Source organism: Chlorocebus sabaeus, chromosome 25 (assembly GCF_047675955.1).
Source record: "Chlorocebus sabaeus isolate Y175 chromosome 25, mChlSab1.0.hap1, whole genome shotgun sequence".
Taxonomy (NCBI): domain Eukaryota; kingdom Metazoa; phylum Chordata; class Mammalia; order Primates; family Cercopithecidae; genus Chlorocebus; species Chlorocebus sabaeus.
Window position 1 is genome coordinate 78,431,278 of NC_132928.1, and position 18,312 is coordinate 78,449,589.

An 18,312-nucleotide genomic window follows, 5' to 3' on the forward strand; every position below is an offset into this window, starting at 1 on the left:
CAAAGCCCAAAAAAAAGTACGGTAAAAAGAGAAGTGACTGTGGATAGTAGGTGGGAGAACTCGAGAGTAGGTGGATGGGAAAAAATTGTTAGAAGCTCTGAAAATCCTGTGCCATCATTCCTTGAACTACACCAGCCGTCATTAGCATTTCCATTTCCCAGCTAATCGGTGAACTCAGACTTTTGGAGGTTGTATTTGTTTCCTGTGAAACACAGTTAAGTAATCAAAAGCAATAGGAAGAGGTTTAATGTTTCAAAGTGGTGTGACAAAGGGGACATTCACCCCCTTTTCTCAAAAATCATTCCAAAGCACCAAGGAACAAATATGCATCATCTTTGATTTATCTTCAGTTAAAATTAGAGGTATCGAAAACTCAAGCCACAAAATATACAGAAGATCTGCCAAATGGATGGGTATGGAAAAAGGCAGAGAAGATGCTCAGGAAGCATCTCAGAAAAAGCAAGCAAAGTCTCCTGCTCCAAGGTGAAACCATACCCTTAGGAGGTGTTATCTCAAAATACTTCTCCAAGGTGAAACCATACCCTTGGGAAGTGTTATCTCAAACTGTTTGCAGTAATGGCCCTTGGTACACCAACTGGTATTAGACACTCTCCTGAATATAGCTTACTATTTTTTACATCAGGAAGGATGCCTACATGAGAAATCAGGCTGACAAATCATATTTGCAGGAAGATGTCTATCAATAAGACAAAGGTGGAGGAAGAGACCGCGAATTAGCATAGTAAATACTAGAACAGGACACGATCTCCATCCTACTTCATAAATGAAATATTGTCTAGCTTGAAACACAACCCTACTCTCTCCCCAACACAAACTATTCAATATTTGCAAATAGCTGGCAAATAACATTAACACTGCTACCGAACCAACAAAGATTACTTAAGTGAGAATACGATAGACCAACTTATTGAGGAATAGCAGTGAAAAAAATACTAAACACAGTTAGCAAACATCAGAAGGGCCATGGAGAAGTGGGGGTAATTCCTGGAAGGCTAGGATGATCATATGTGTATTGCCTTGCATATTTTAATATATGTGTATTTAAAAATCATATGCATGTGTGGAGAAAAAAATACACGATTTCCTCAAAATGCTAACAAGTTATTTAAGTAATTTTTGAAGAAAAAACTCTGAATAACATAAATATGTCCTTGAAGAATCAAATACCTCAAGGTAAAGTCAGCCTGGGGCATCAAGGGGAAGCTTTAGAACTATTTCTGGCCGGACACGGTGTCTCATGCCTGTAATCCCAGCACTTTGGGAGGCCAAGGTGGGCGGATCACGAGACCAAGAGGTCGAGACCAGCCTGTCCTACCTGTTGAAACCCCATCTCTACTAAAAACACAAAAATTAGCTGGGCATGGTGGCTTGCGCCTGTAATCCCAGCTACTCGAGAGGCTGAGGCAGGAGGGTCACTGGAACCCGGGAAGCAGAGGTTACAGTGGGCCGAGATTATGCCACTGCACACCAGCCTGGGTGACAAAAGCAAGACTCCTCCTCAAAAAATAAAATAAAATAAAAAATTTTTAAAAAGAGCTATTTCCATTAAAAATCAGGGACAAGAGCAGGCTGTCTACTTTCACCTGCTATTTATCACTTTTCTGGCAATGAACAAAAAAAGGTACACAATGGAAAAGGAAGAGGTAAAGTTAATTTTTATTTGCTGTTTATTAGATTATATGCTCAAAAAACAGACAATAATCAAGCAACTATTAAAGATAATAATAGAATGACATAAATAGACTACGCCAAAAATTAATATACAGAAATCTAGAACTTTCGTGTAAACAAACAATACCCAGTCAGAAGAAAATTGGGAAATATCCCCACTTAAAATAGCAAACAAAAAATCCAAATAATATGGAATAACTGTAATAAGAAATGTGTAAGGTCTATATGAAAATAGTCCAGAGACGCACAAAAATGGAAGAGCATTGACAATGCCAGTACTCCCTAAACAAATTGTAAATTTAATATAAATTTAGTGTATGGCAATACTTTTAATGCGATCCAAATAAAAACACCTGCAGAATGTTTTGTCGGGGGAAGACGGAGGGTGAGAACTAAAGAAGTTGACATCGAAGTTTGAACATAAAAATAAGCAAGAACAGTCAAGGTTTTGGGGAGAAACAACTAGTGGAAAGAGAAATTGGCCCAATTACATTTTACACATGTTAGAAAGTGACAATAAGTGCTTGTAATAGCAAAACATTGGAAATGTCTAAATAATGAAGTAATGTTTAGGCTTTAAAAGAGAAAAAACAGCCGGGTGCAGTGGCTCACACCTGCAATCCCAGCACTTTGGGAGACCGAGGTGGGTGTATCACCTGAGGTCAGGAGTTCGAGACTAGACTTAGTAAAAATACAAAAATTAGACAGGCGGAGTGGCGGGTGCCTGTAACCCCTTCTACTCGGGAGGCTGAGGCAGGAGAATCACTTGAACCTGGGAGGCGGAGGTTGCAATGAGCCGAGATTGTGCCATTGCACTCCAGCCTGGGTAACAGACCAAGGCTCCATCTCCCCCGCAACAAAAAAAAAGAGAGAAAAAACAGACCCTTTATGTACTGATGTAGATGTTCAACGTTTTGTTAAGGGGAAAAAAAATCCATAAAAAGTTTCTATCTTTGTCATTGGGAGGAAAAATCAGGAAGAAAAACAATGTTTATAGTACATTCTCATTTATCAAAAAATGATGGCAGCATGATTACTGAATTTCTAGAAATTAACATACATAGAATATCTCTGGAGTCATTGACAAGAAACTGATTATTAGTTACTTCTGGAGAAGAAAAACAGGTAGAATTTGGGATAGAGGAGACAGAATTTTAATTGTTATTTCCTTTGATTCTTTTGGATTTTGTATGAGATGAAAACAATATAGAAATATTTTATAATTAATTTCATGGAACTTATCTCATTTCAAATATCAAATGACACCCAGCTGGTCAATTCTGTTAAATCAAGGAGACAATACAGGTTGGGTGGTTTACATGTTTCCACATCATGATATCAACTCTACCAGATGTCCTCTCCAAGTACAATCAGGACAATTCTCACTCTAGACCACTACAGAGAGCTCTCTATAAGGGTAGCAAGCCAATCTTGTTTCCCTGTTGCCAGAATGAAAAAAAAGTCGGGGTCATCTGTAGGCCACTGGGCATATTTTCTCCTATGGTGGTCTGATTGTGACAGTAACATTGGGCTTTTTGTTTCACAATAGGCCCATTTTGGTTCTACTTGTGCAAAACTCCCTTTCACCTCAATTTTGGAGTTGCTTCATGCTGCCCTCCTGGACTATGTAAATGTTCCTAATTTACAGCTCCACTCCTATCATACGCTCTAAAGTTTTCCAGAGGTTAACATCACTTTCTAATCCAGGCAATGGATCATAGGAGCAATTTACACTTTACATGTTAGTCAACAATGAGAATTATCTGTTGGTTTCAGGCTTTTTGGAGTCAGAAACTGGCAATATGCTTAAACATGTCCCAACAAGCCCTATGATAATGAAGTTTAATTAATCTAAATTAGGCCCTGCAATACTTGTTATTTCCTATCCATGTATTTTACCTTATAAATGCTGTCTGTAATTTGTCAGCATACCCTTAAATTAGGGAGTTCATATTTTTCAAGCAAAGAGTGAGAATTAAAAAAAAATGAGTATTTAGCTTACAGAATTTCAGGATAGATCTAGAAATAGACCCCATCCACAGAGTTCCTTCCAGCACAAGGAAAACCAGACGTGTGGTGCCGATGGTAACACAAATTGTATATTCTTTGGCTCCTCAAATAAAACAAAAATTAAAATATATATATACCATGGTGAAAACAAAAACAGAAAGCAAGAAACTCCAGATGTAAATATTTGGATAACTCTCAAACCTTTTTGTTAGAGTTTCAAACATCAAATTTAAAATCACCAGCCTTGATTAGACACCCAATTCATAATTTGGTATCCAATATCCCCTTCCCACAAATTAGCCATTGCATCATGTTAAGTAACTGTGGTCTTGCTAGATAAAGAATGTCCTGGCAGCAGAATATGACAGATAAAGGTGGTGGTTTGGAAGACTTCATGTGTGCCTAGTTTATTAAACACACTCTCCTTGCCTTCAGGAATGTGAGTTGGGAGTGGGGCTCAGGCCATCAGAGCGTCATCAGGAAGATGTGGCAAAGCTCAAAGAACAGAGCAAGGAGGATTGCCACCAGGAAGGTGAAGAGGAGCTGGAATTGTCCATGGCAACAGATACGCATGGGAGGAGGGAGGTTTAGAAGCCTGGTTTAGAAGTGTACAGCAAGAGGAAGGCAGTGAAATGAAGGATCCAAAGGTCCCACTTTTACATCAGGCAACGGGCAGACATTGCCTGAGAAATGTTACTCATTTTCTCTGACGTTTCTTCATCTCTGTACTCTTACAATTTTTTTTTTTTTTTTTTTTTTCTGAGACAGAGTTTCACTCTTGTTGCCCAGGCTAGAATGCAATGGCGCGATCTCAGCTCACCGTAACCTCCGCTTCCAGGATTCAAGCGATTCTCCTGCCTCAGCCTCCTGAGTAGCTGGGGTTACAGGCATGTCCCACCACGCCTGGCTAATTTTGTATTTTTAGTAGACAGGGTTTCTCCATGTTGGTCAGGCTTGTCTCAAACTCCCGACCTCAGGTAATCCGCCCGCCTCGGCCTCCCAAAGTGCTGGGATTCCAGGCGTGAGCCATTGTGCCTGGCCAAAGCAATTTTGTAATTGACAAATAATAATTGTACATATGTATGGGGTACATAGTGATGTAACATCTATAATGTATAGTGATCAGATCAGGGTAATTGGCGTATCTATCATCTCAGATTTTTATTATTTCTTTGTGTTGGGAACTTTCAATGCCCTCCTTTTAGCTATTTAAAATCATATAACATATTATTGTTAACTTCCTATTTTTCCAAAGAAGCATTTTCTAAGGTTACTTGGCCCCGTGTTCCTCCACTGCCCCTATTAGAAGTCTCATATATGGGCTGGGTGTGGTGGTTCAAGCCTGTAGTCCCAGCATTTTGGGATGCTGAGGTGGGTGAATTGCTTGAGCCCAGGAGTTGAAGGACCAGCCTGGGCAACATAGCAAAACCCCAACTCTACAAAAAAGAGAAAAATTAGCCAGACAGGGTGGCATGCACCTGTGGTCCCACCTACTCAGGAGGCTAAGGTGGGAGAATCGCTTGAGCCCGGAAGGTTGAGGCTGCAGTGAGCCAAAATTGCGCCACTGCAGAGGACAGAGCGAGACTCCGTGTCAAAAAAAAAAAAAAAAAAAAAAAAAAGAGAGAGAGAAAGAGAGAGAGAATTGGAGGAGACTTGACTGATTGAGACCAGGGCCATGATCCCACCACTGCACTCCAGCCCGGGTGACAGAGTGAAACCCTGTCTCACAAACAAAACAAATTTTAAAAAGTCTCATGTATGTTCATGAGTTTAGTTACGATCTTTTTGCTCCAATATCAGTTTCTCCAGATCCCGCTGTTCACATAAATTTGTCGTATTTCTTCGGACAGGGAAAAAGTTTCATTTACATAAATGTTTCACTATCACCACAGACCCAGCATCTATGAAAACCTGCCTCAGTATTTTCTATGACCGGATCCTCATTTACACTGGGCTCCCCATCTGCTGCACTAACATCCCTCTTTCATCACCGCATTCTGTGACTACTTCACACATTTGTCTCCTTTCAGACCCAATTCTATGACCTGGTCTGGCCCTAACCTTCAGTTTATGTTGTCACAAGAGCCCCTGAGCTGGCCTATCTGGACTCAGATTCTGTTCCCCTCAGTCACCTAGCATGTCATGACTGGAATAACCCTTGATTCAATCTATCAGCGATTTTCTATTTCCTACGATGTCAGGTGGAACTTGTTCTGCCTCTCTTTCAAGGCCCTCCATGTTCTTTCTTCTCTGTCTCCTCCTTCCCCCCATGCTGCAGCCCCCACGCCTACCCCTAACACACAGGGAAAGGAGACTGTTATGGTGCTCCCTGCAGATACCCTCTTCAGGGCTGATGCACCCATCCCATCTCACCGTCTCACCTGGCTGCTGACCCTCGCTGAAACTAACAGCTGGATCCTCACTGAGATCTGCCCTTAGAGGCAATACATGCCCCATCCTAGGGATGGCTTGTGCGCAGTGACTGAGGGATGTGGGCTACAAAAGCCTGTCTCTCTCTCTTCAATTTGGCACCACTCTAAAATGCGCCCCCCAGCTCCAGAGCTCCCCATAGGATCAGACAAGTCCTCAATTGTGACCTGATGGCTTTTCCCACCGCACAGTCCTCATGTGCTTAGAGGCGTCTGTTCTGCAGGCGTTCCCCCAATAAACCTTCTGCTCACAACTCTGGCTCAGAGTTTGGAAAACCAATCTAAGATAGACAATTCCAGTTCCCAGAGAAGGAAACTCGAACCCAGGATTTGGAGAAAGCTCCGTCGCTGGGCAGCTGCTGAGTATGGGTCCTGGCGTGCTGCGGCCGTGCCTTGTTAAAACTCTTCCCAGAGGTAAATCAGGATGGGAAGCTGGTTGGGGAACTCGCGGCTGGTGCAGTATTGACACCAGAACTCAAATGAAATTATTTAGACAGATAATGAGGGTAAGAGAGTCCTCAATAAAGTTTCCCTTTTGATAAAAAGCAGCCCCAAAATCATTCTTTTTTTTAACAAAGAGCAGCCTGAAATATCAAGCTGCAGATATAGAAAAGCAGCCAGAAGCTCGCACGGGAGAATGCCGGCAGCTGTGCCGATAGGAAAAGGCACCTGGGGACCAAGCATGTTCTACAGGGAGGCTCGATCTTCGACAGGGAGGCTCGATCTTCCCTTTTCTTTGTCACTTGTGTGCAATCAGGGAACAGGCCGCACAGCGCTGGGCAGGGAGATAACTCATCTGCATAATAAAAGATGAGGGTGGGGCGGCCAGCTTCACTATGTAAATGACACACCTAATCCAACCAATCCGTTGCACCCTATCTGAATCAGACACTGCCTCCTCAAACTCATCTATAAAACCAACTGCATCTCCCCACGAATGGGGAGATCCACTTGGAACCCTCTCTGCACGAGGGAGCTTTTCTCTTTTGCCTATTAAACTGCCGCTCTTAAACTCACTCCTGTGTGTCTGCATCCTTGATTTCCTTGGCATGAGTCAATGAACCTCAGGTGTGACCCAGAGGAATGATGCTGCTTCGATATATTTGGTGCTTAAAAGTTGTGAGGGGCAGAGTGATTATAAGGGCTTTGGGATTGGGTACCTGCTTACAAGTGGCATTGACTTGTTGAAGAGATAATAAAAGACTCAAAGTGATTAATCACCAATTCAGACAGAATGTAAAAGCCCTAGATAGGGTCTTCTAGCTAGCATTCAACTAAGCCCCAGTCTTCTGCAGTCAGAAGAAGACTCAATTGTAAAAAGAGCTCTGTTTCCGAGAATTGTGTATTCTCAGCTCCAGCAAGTCTCTTGTCCCAAGATTAGAACCCTAACAGGGAAGTAGAACCCCTAAAATTGGGAGAGGAGTACTTGGGTAGATGCAGTTGGAACTCTCAAAGTCTCCTGATCCTGCTAGGTCTGTTGTTAGCCTCTCATTTCTGCTGGGGATCTGCTGGATTGGCTAAGGGAAGAAACAGAGTATACGGTGAAATCACAGCAGGAGCTGGGAGAAGGATGGGAATGTGTCCCAAGGCTGCTGTATCAAGGAAGAAGAGCAGGACATTACGCTGGATAATGCTTATCACCATGGGAGCAGTCTCCTGTGATTCAGGATTTGAACCTGTGGAAAAATCCCCCAGGAATGGTGATAATAAGCTACTAGGATGATTCTTGGAATGTCTCAAACGCTTTGATTCACACTCCATGAAATAGAAATGTAAGAACTTCCATGGTGCGTGATGGATAAAACCACCCTAAGGCTCAGAGAAGTGGGCGTGCTAAAGTGGGTTTGTTCTGTAAAGCTATGAAAACTAAACCACTCACCAACTGTGTTCCCAGGAAGGTCTCTAGTTACCAAAGCTATGATGCTTGTGTTCATGAGAGGGATAGCAGCTCTAGTGCTCAGCAGTGCCATCATCTGTAGGCCAGGGATAACTGTAGGAAGAGATGCTGCTATAAAACTAGGTTCCCTGAGGGATGCGAGAATACCAAGATCTCGAAATAAAATGAGCCAGGTTGTAATGTTTACCTTTCAGAAATGGGCACAGTTATTGCAAAGAGGGGTAGGACTGTAGTGGCACCCGTGGACTCCCAATTTGAAAATGGTTACTAGAACATGATGCTTCTGAAGGCAAGATGGATGGGGGGTTGTAGGGGGAGGGCAACAAGAAGTATTGCTTAATTTACACAGTCAAAATAAATCAGTAAAGGAAAATCAGAGGCAGAGGGCAGAATCTCAATGAAAATCGCAATCCCTTGTTCAGTTTCCAGATCAGACCTGAAACCCATTGGCTGAAGAAGTGGCTGATTCCTTATGACCCGGCAATACCAGGGCAAATCTATTCATTTGTTATTTCCCTACTTCTTAACCAGGGAGCTCAGGATGACTTTATTCAGGTAAATGTGGTTTGGGAGAGAAGAACGCTCAGCGCTTTTGAGAATTATTGAATACTGCATCTGAACTGACGCCAATACCTGGAGGCCCAGTGAACCGCCATGGCTCCCTACTACTGTAGAGTTATATAGGGTCTACTAGAGTCCTCCAAGCTCTGGCTCTCAGTGGGCCCACGGGTCCACAGACTAACCTATTGATCCTTTCCCTCATTTCCAAATACGTAATTAGAAAGGGCACTCTTGGTAGTTTGAAGAACCCTCACATTGATTCTTGAGTTCTTAGGTAAGAGCTATTGCAGTGGAGAAAGACTAATGGAAGACTCTGAAGCTGCTCCCCAGCCTAGAAAAAAGAGTAAATCAAAAATGATGCTGAATTCCACAAGGAATCAGGGAAATTATGAACCCATCAAAGACTTTAGTACTGTAGTAGCCCTGGCTATATTTCCATTTACTTCACCATGTTGGCTCCTACAAAAATCAAATGGAACATGGCAGGATGTCCCAGCAGTAGCCCCAGTTACTCCTACTGCACTCAGTGTGATCTCTTTGCTAAAGCAGATTAAAACAACCTCCAGAACTTTACCTGGCAAGCGTGTTTTCTGTCATCCCAATAGGTGGGAGGACCAGAGGTAGTCTGTGTTCCAATGGGATGAACAGTTTATGTTTATGACCTTGTCCCCAGACTATGTAAGTTATTACGCTCTTGGTCAAAATGTAAACTGAAGGGACATTCTGTAAATCACTACACAGATCCATCATGTGATTGGCATCATGTAATAGGACCAGATGAGAAGTATGGGGCAAGCTACGCTGGAGGTTGGGAAGCGCACATTCCATACACCTTAGAAAGTGGGCAATAAACCTCATCAAAATCCAGGAAACTTCTGATTCTGGGTAAGATCCATTAGACATATTTTTTTCCTATTCCCTCCACTAAAATCTGCAGATGTTATGTGTGTGTGTAAGTGTATACACTATATACACTATACCCTATATAGACACCATTCTCTACTTTTTCTCACACAATATATACACTATACACTATATATATATTGTGTATATACACATGCACACACACATATAACAAACATATGAGGCTGTAGAAGGTGGAGAAAAGAAGGCAGACAAGGTAGAAAACTCAGGATTCAAGGAGTGATATGGCAGTGATTTCCCTGGTTTTGTTTGTTTTGCCTTCTATTCTAGACTAAATACTAATGAAGTCAGTAACATCAATGGATTCAAAAAACAACAACAAAAATAAGCATGGTTTGCCATATTTTGTTTTTGATAAGTTGAATGGGCATCTGCTCTATGTGGGAAGCAGGGTGAAGGGGTGACAAGGTTGGGGATTAAGGAGAATTCAGAAGATAACATGATGAATAAGACATTTTAGGCTGCTCTGCCTATGCAGTAGGAATTCTTTATTCCTTTACTTTCTTAATAAACTTACTTTCACTTAAAAAGTTTTCATTGCATTATTTATGACTTGGTCTTATTGCTATCACTCATGCAGACATTAATAATCAGTGGTGACAGGTCATTCATTAAATAAGCTTTCTGGGAATATATACATTCTAAGTTGTTCACACAATAGCAAAAGTCATTTTCATTGACTTTGTAACTTAAAAATCAGTTGACCAACTTCAAAAACAAGTGAGTTGAAATATGTTAGCACACAGTGAAATATTCTGTCCCATTTAATAAACGAAGATGAACTATTTACTAGGAAGTTGAGTTTAATTCCTTTGAAGTCTACACAGTGGATCAACCATGTGCAATTTGATTCTGAATTTTATTTTATTTTTTATTTTATTTATTTATTTATTTATTTATTCATTTAATTTTTGAGACAGAGTCTCACTCTGTTGCCCAGACTGGAGTGCAGTGGTGCGATCTTGGCTCGCTGCAAGCTCCGCCTCCTGGGTTCAGGCCATTCTCCTGCCTCAGTCTCCCCAGTAGCTGGGACTACAGGCACCCCTCACCATGCCCGGCTAATTGTTTTTTGTATTTTTAGTAGACACGGGGTTTCACCGTGTTAGCCAGGATGGTCTCCATCTCCTGACCTCGTGATCCGCCTGCCCACCTCGGCCTCCCAAAGTGAGCCACCACGCCTGGCCTGGATTTTATTTTTTATTGCTAATTGAGTTTTCTTGAATGGCAGATTAAGTCAATTCATAGAAAAATGCAGGCGCTGTAAACTAAGAAATATTTATATGAAGAAATGTTGGAACTCATGAGAAGTGAATGTGAAAATGAACAAAACTCAGGACAAGTGTGTCCCTGGTGCTAACGGGGAGATTAATGGTGGGCTTCCATCTGCTGCAGTTTCTCAAGGCTTCCTTGTTTAGTGTTTCTCATTCAGCCAGCACAGTGAGAATACTCTGTCTTCAGCTGGTGGGGGATCTGGAAGAGGCTTGGAAGCTCCCAAAGACCAGGATTGAGGGCCACCTCCATCACTTCTGCTCCTTGGATGCCTGATTCTAATTATCTTAGAAGATTCCAGACTCCAAAGGAGATCATGTGACATAAGCCAGAGGTTGAACTCACTGCGGTTGAACAAAAACACTCTGAATCCACAGTGCTGTTTCACGGCTCACTGCAACAAGTTAAAAATTCCACTTTTATGGCACATCACACCAGGATCACATATAATCCTAGATTATCTTTATTTGTTCTATAATTTAATAGTATACCTATAAAATAATTACATTATACTTATAGCTTTTCTTCATTTATAAACAAAACAAAAAAATTAAATACAATTTGAGCCATTATAAGGTAAACTTTGTACATACGATAACCCCCAGAAGGAGCTTCACACTGCAGCATATCATATTGCTTTCATTGCTACACCCACAATTGGGTTCGAAGAGAGTGTGCTCGTGTTTGCATTCTGTAAGTTCTTACCTTAATCCCTCCCCTATCTGTGTGGGTTCCATGTTAATAAAATGATAGGGGTTGGCTCTGCAGCTGGTCAGAGACTCCCTTCCACTCACCTCCCACTCCACCCCTAGCCTCCATTACAATCACGTAAATTTCCTTCCTTCACAGCTTTTCTGCTGCATGTTCTGCCACCGAGTCTGACTCGAGGTTTTCCGCTAAATGCAAAAATCAATCCTGACCTTGAACACCCTTCTCTCCATTTTCTCTCTATCCTCAGGTTCCAGCCCTCAAGGATTTCTTTTGATTTCTGCCTCCGGAGTTCAGGCTGTATATACCCATTTATGAAACCAAGAGGCCCTCTGCAACAGCACATTCTTGCTCAGGTCTCATGGTGTTGCAGAAGCGACAGAAATGGACCTTGCAGTGCAGTGGCCTGAGATAGATTCACCAACCCACCCCACCCCAATCCTTGCTCTTCAAGTGAATGTCTCTAGATCCACCATTACTGCCTAGCATCAGGAAGCCAAGTCCCCACAGCAGCTTGCAGAGGGTCTCCCTCACATACTAGGGAAGCGGCCCCTCACAGGAGCACTTGCTGGGGGAATCATCAGTGAAAGGTTTGCAAAGTTTACTGATTCCCACCAATGGCAGCTCATTCACATTTGTCAGATTCCATAAGCATTACTCACAGGGAAGCCTTCCGGGGACAACTGAGCAAAGGGACCTAGAGGAAGTATAATTTTGCTGGAAAATAAGTTATGTCTACTTCCTTATATCAAGAGACCACAACCTGGAAACTTCAATAATTCATTATAAAAACAAAAGGTGACCTGATGTTTGTTCATCTCTTTTGAAGTCTATTCTTTGAAAAGGAAGCAAGTTTTGTGCAGAACAGTTCAACTAGATTACTATTCCATATATTTTATCCCTTATTCCCTTCTATACCACAAAGCGACTCAACTCCTTATGTGTTTAAATATCCCTTGCTTTTTCTCTTTCTTTTAACAGGAAATAGTTTTTGCTTAGTGTCACGGCAGTGAAAATAGTATACCGCTCCACCCCACATATGCATATTCCACATTACAGGGGCTTTCGAGTTTCCGGTCATCAATTTCCCGACGAATGCCCCTCCCTATACCTATCCATCCCAAGCCAGTTTCTACATTGTGCTGCAATGTTTTAGTAACTTCAGTGAAATAATATTCAAAGTAAAAATCACGACTCCTCCCATCTCCCTGCCCAATCTAAAATAGGTGCATGACAGTGAATTGCTGACCAGGCATTTTTTTTTCTGAGTAAAACACCTTCTGGGCAGATCATCGCCGGCTCTCATCCTTACTCAGAATGGTGCTGCAAGCCAGAGTCAAAACATGTGAAATAATACATGAATAGGTCTATAATACTTTTTAACAGCTCTTTACAATATACTGTCACTTATAAAACCAGCGTTAATATAGAGACCTTTGTGTGTGATAATATTCTAATTGCAGCAATAATAGCATGCACACCAGAGTTCATCTTTAGTCCACAAATAGGGGGTGGGGACAGTGAGGAAGAAGAGGCGGTGGTGACTGAGGGTGGGGGATTGTGCAGCCTGCTGTGCTCAAGGTTTCCCGGGAAGCCCACTTCGGGATCCAAGTGGCTCAAGTTGTCTTCTTGGTATCAGGTTTATTAGGAGACGCCCCTGTGCACCGACATATTTATGGAGGTTGTACATATCCCCATCACAGCAGCAGCCGAGGGCAGCCTGCCAGTCACAAGAATGAGCGCTTCCAGCCAGAGGTCCAGGGACCAGCAGGAGAGGTCTAAGGGGCAGCTCAGAAAAGTGACGCATCCTTCACTTCGCGCGGGAAGGGGGCGAGCTGGAGTGCAGGGGGCGGGGGCGGGGCAGAGAAATCCTTGCTTTTCCACATGGTGGAAACATCAATGTCGGATTTACAGTGCATCACCTTGAAAGGTCCTCTCTGACTGCTGGGTGGCGGGTGGTGGTTTTCCAGCATTTTCCTTCGGGCCTGATCCACCACCTGGTTTCGGGGGGCACAGGTGGGGCCCGGGGTCGGTCAGGAACACATCAGCAAAAGCTCCACTTGCGATCCACCTTTGTGACAAGGACACCGTCAGCCCTAAGAGACGTGCTTGCTGCTGAGGGGGGACACCAGGCAGCGTGAGAGTGGGCTCGGAGGGCAGGGACAGAGGTGGCGGCGGCGCCACCCAGCGGCCGGGCGCGCGCGGGGCTGAGCTGCGTCCGGCCCGGCGCTCACTGCTTGTCCGAGTCGCTCAGGTTCACGGACATGCAGCGGCACTGCTTCACCTTCTGGATTTTCTTGAGTCGGAAGGGTGGGTCCAGGCCGGGGCACTCGAGCTCCACGAGGACGGAGGTGACGCGCTGGGGCTTGCAGAAGGCGCAGGACTGGAAAGACTCCTCCTCCTTCTTCACGTGCCGCGGGATGTAGAAGGAGTTGCACTGGCCGTAGCAGAAGCGGTTGAGGATGGTGCGGCTCCGGCAGCCCTCCTCGCTCACCGTCTGCCGCAGCGGCTGCGTCTTGCACCAGTCACTCTTGAGGTACTTGCGCTCGGTGACCACCAGGGCCTCCTGGCTGGAGGCCAGCACCTCCTTGATCTGGTGCTGCCATCTCTCTGAGTTGTTGCTGCTGCCGTCCTTGTAAGGCGAGGGGATGGCGCCCGGCGGCCGGTTCTTCCGGGCTTCCGCCACCTTCACCAGCACGGCCACCAGGAACAAGGACAGGGAAAGCTTCCAGAACATCCTGCAACGAGAAGAGAGAGGGGCTGGCTGTGAAGGTCGTAGAGTACGGGCTCGATCTTTTTTCTTTTGTTTTTTTTTTTTAAATTTTAGACATGGTCTGACTCTGTTGCCCAGGCTGGAGTGCAGGGGCACGTAGCTTGCTGCAGCCTCAAACTCTGGGATCCTCCTGCCTCAGCCTCCTGTGTGGCTAGAACTACAGGCTTGCACCACCACGCCCATCTAATTTCTTTTTATTTCTTTTGTAGAGATGGGATCTCACCATGTTGCTCAGGCTGGTCTGGAACTCCTGGCCTCAAGTGCTCCTCTGCCTCAGTCTCCCAAAGCCCTGGGATTGTAGGCCTGAGCCACCACGTCTTTCTAATGCTGTACGGTTTTACTAGCAGTGTCAGTCAGGTGGGGCATGGCTAACTGATGGCTGCTCAGGGGCAGCCGGAGGTGAAAAGGGATTCAATGGTACAAGTGTAGACAGTTAGGACTCCACCCCAAATAATGCCTGGAAGGCAAGGAGGCAGACAAAATGGCCAGTAACTTATGCAGTTGGGAGACATACACATGCTGAACAGTTACAGAATTACAAAGCAAATGCAGGGAAGAGAGAACTCAAGACAGTTTGCAGAAGTACCAATAATAGTTAATACTCAACATTTACTGTGTTTCACTATGCGCCAAGTGCTGGCCTAAGTGTACATCTCATTTACATGTATCTCTCATTTCATCTTAAAAATAGCCTTCAGTTGGAGGTAGTATTATGACCCCTACTTTACAGTGAAGGAAACTGAGGCTGGGGCCCGCAGAAGTTGAGTCATTTACCTGAGGTCACACAACCACTCAACAATGCCCAGGATTTGAAGCCAGCCAGGCGTCTACCTCCAGAGCCATCAAAGTTAACCAGTAGACATGGATATGATTACAAAAATCAGTAAGTACAAAACAGAGAGAAGATGGGTGTCAGTCACAAGTTTCTTTAAAAATGAGTATTAAAGATAGAACTGGACAAAGGCTAGGAAAATTACTGGTTGCATCTGTATTATTACATATGAATAATAACATTAGCATTTAAGATCTGCACACAGATATTCAAATCATTCAAATGAGTCATAAATTAGAGTCTCCTAGTAGAAACCAATTCCCAGGTGTGAATTAAGAAATTTCCCTAGTTGTATTAAAACTGTCTGGTGACAATGCGAAGTTTGTATTAGGAGACTATGACACAAATTCGATAGGAATGGGAATCGGAGACAAATTATTCTTATGCTATCTAAAACGTGGCTTGCAGGGGGTAAGCCAAAGTCTGACTAAAGTGAAAGTGTAATTCACATTTTAAATTTTTGTATTTTTATTAGTAGCCCCAAGGAACACTAATACCCTGCAATATAGAGGACTCCGATCTCTTTTTACAGCTGCAGCCACCAATGTAGCTGTTACCAACATCATCATCCTCTTTACGTTTACTCATTTCCTCTGTTTTACCATCTCTAGGCCTCCATGAATTCCCATTCTTTTAACATGCATACCCTAAAATGGACATGTAACAATTTTATGTATATATCATATGTATCATACAGTAATATAGTATATATCAGTTATAATGTTATTTTTATCAATCATGAGTATATAGAAATGACTAAAATTGGATATTAAGTATGTTAAATGTTTGAATATTTTACGTCTTACATATATCCATGCTAATGGTAATAGCGAATATTTATGGATTCTCAAAGCACATCAAACACAGTTTCCTTTGATGTATAAACGTATTTAATGATCAGAGTTCTATGAAGTAGGACTAGCATTTTCTGCATTTTATGGATGAGGACACTAAGGCATTGACAGGCTGCCAAGATTCTACAGCCAGTATGTGACATGTTTGAATCCAGGCATCCCGGCTCCAGAACCTGAGCTCTGGGTGAGTACAGCTTCCTCTTTGTTAAAAATATTTACGGCAAAATATCTACGCTAAAATTATTTCTCTGAGTCTTAGTCTAAGTCTAAACCACAAGATGCCTTTGCATGCTACCTCGGAGATGATTCCTTTATTCATCAAGTATTCATGGAGCATTTATTCTAGAGTAAGCACTGTGATAGGCTCACTGCAACCTCTGCCTCCTGAGTTCAAGCAATTCTCCTGCCTCAGCCTCCCAAGTAGATGGGATTACAGGTGCATGCCGCCAGACCCGGCTAATTTTTATATTTTTAGTAGAGACAGGGTTTCGCTATGTTGGCCAGGCTGGTCTCGAACTCCTGACCTCAAGTGATCCGCCCGCCTCAGCCTCCCAAAGTGCTGGGATTACAGGCCACTGCGCCTGGCTAGGGCAAAGTTCTCACAGGGTCGGATGAGCCTTTACAAGATCTCCCCTTTCCCCCGCATTTCACCAGCCTTCTCCATCCTCTCTCCCACTTGCTCACTCTGCTCCAGCCATACTGGAAACAGCCTATCTGTTTCTAGAATGAGCTTGGCATTCTTGTGCTCTAGAGCCTTACCTTGTCTTTCTCCCAAATGTCTACTTGGCCTTCTTCCTCACAGTCTTCAACTCTTTGCTCAGTTACCACCTGTGTAGCAAAGGCTTAGTGTTACCTTCACCACCATCCTGGACTTCACCATCTCCTCCTTCCCTGCTTTATCTTCCTCCAGGGAAGGAGATTCCAGGGAAGTATTTCATAATCTCACTTGTTTTTATTGTCTGACTTTTCTCCTGGGAATGTAAGGTCCAAGAGAGAAGTTCTGCCTGTTTTGTTCATTGCCATGTCTCCTGCTCTCAAAACAGTGCCTGGTGTACACTAGGCACTCAATAAATGTGTTAAGGCCAGGCGCGGTGGCTCATGCCTGTAATTCCAGCACTTTGGGAGGCCAAGGTGGGTGGATCCAGTGAAGTCAGGATTTGAGACCAGCCTGGCCAAAATGGTGAAACCTCATCTCTACTAAAAATACAAAAAATTAGCTGGGCGTGGTGGCACACACCTGTAGTCCCAGCTACTCGGAAGGCTGAGGCAGGAGAATCACTTGAACCCAGAAGGCAGAGGTTGCGGTGAGCCGAGATTGTGCCATTGCACTCCAGCCTGAGCAACAAGAGTGACACTCCGTCTCAAAAAAAAAAAAAAAAAATGTGTTGAATGAAATATGGATACTATACGGGTCATTGCCTTCAACAAGCCTGTAATTAAGAAGCTAGAGAAAGGCGTACAAATGACTGTGTGACGAAGGTGTATAGGAACAATGGCCTGGGTCCTCGTGGTAGTGATCCTGTGACCAATGACATCTGAATCACCTTACTTTACGGTGCACGTTCCTGGACTCAAGAAGCATTATTTTTTTAAAAAAAGTTTTAATTAAATTTGTTTTCGTTTTTAATTTGTGTGGGTACGGAGTAGGTGTATATATTTATGGAGTACATGAGATCTTTTGGTACAGGCCCCAAAGCATTCTGAGTCAGTCGTGTTGGGGTGGGTTTCAGATTTGTATTTCTAAAAATTGCCTCACGTAATTCTGATGGGATCCAATGGCCACAAAAGATAGTGAAGGCAAAAGGAAAAAGCATTGGTTCTACCCGGAGAAGGAGCAGGAGGAGCCTAGGAAGTCACAACTAAGTAAGTCCCCTAAAATCTGAATAGGATTCTCAGGGCGATGATATGGGCAAAAGCAAAGGGGTTTGGTACTGTCGATGACACTGGGCAAAGGGAGTAAAATTAAAAAATTGAAAGCAGAAAGGAGAAAAAAAGGAAATTTGTTTTGTTTTGTTTTGTTTTTTGCAAAGACATTTTGTCCAGCACAATTATTAAAATTTTAGTCTCATTTTTAAAGGGTTTTTCTCATGCCTCCTTAGTTCCACACATGAAATGTCATATGAAAGTGGCCACGCTTCCAGCTGGCTCAGGCCAAGTGTCGAGTGTTGGACTTGCTCAGCTTACATAGCTTATTATATTTGTGGAATGATTTGTGATCTCAATAGCCTCTTAAAAAGAAAGTATTTTGGTTCCATTTTAATAATTTCCGAAATTATTAACATTCTGAGTAAACATAACCAAGAATTTGCAAGTCCCAGCCAGGAAAGATTGACAGAGTCAGTCTGGTCCTCGATTCCTAGTTC

At 43.3% G+C, this 18,312-nt stretch overlaps 1 protein-coding gene across 2 annotated transcripts in view; it reads right to left on the minus strand.

Moving 5' to 3' along the window:
- Positions 1 to 10,697: 10,697 nt before the first annotated feature.
- Positions 10,698 to 18,312, minus strand: part of GREM2 (gremlin 2, DAN family BMP antagonist) — a 124,059-nt gene continuing 116,444 nt past the window's right edge. Inside the window, exons 2-3 of one of the 2 annotated variants that reach the window (XM_073011867.1) lie at positions 16,709 to 16,777; positions 10,698 to 14,228 (exon numbers count right to left, since the gene is read on the minus strand). In XM_073011867.1, coding sequence (XP_072867968.1) covers positions 13,721 to 14,227 — 507 coding nt within the window. In that variant the 5' untranslated portion in view covers position 14,228; positions 16,709 to 16,777 and the 3' untranslated portion in view covers positions 10,698 to 13,720. The remainder of the gene's footprint in view (positions 14,229 to 16,708; positions 16,778 to 18,312) is intronic. The other variant, XM_007989925.3, reaches the window with a different exon arrangement.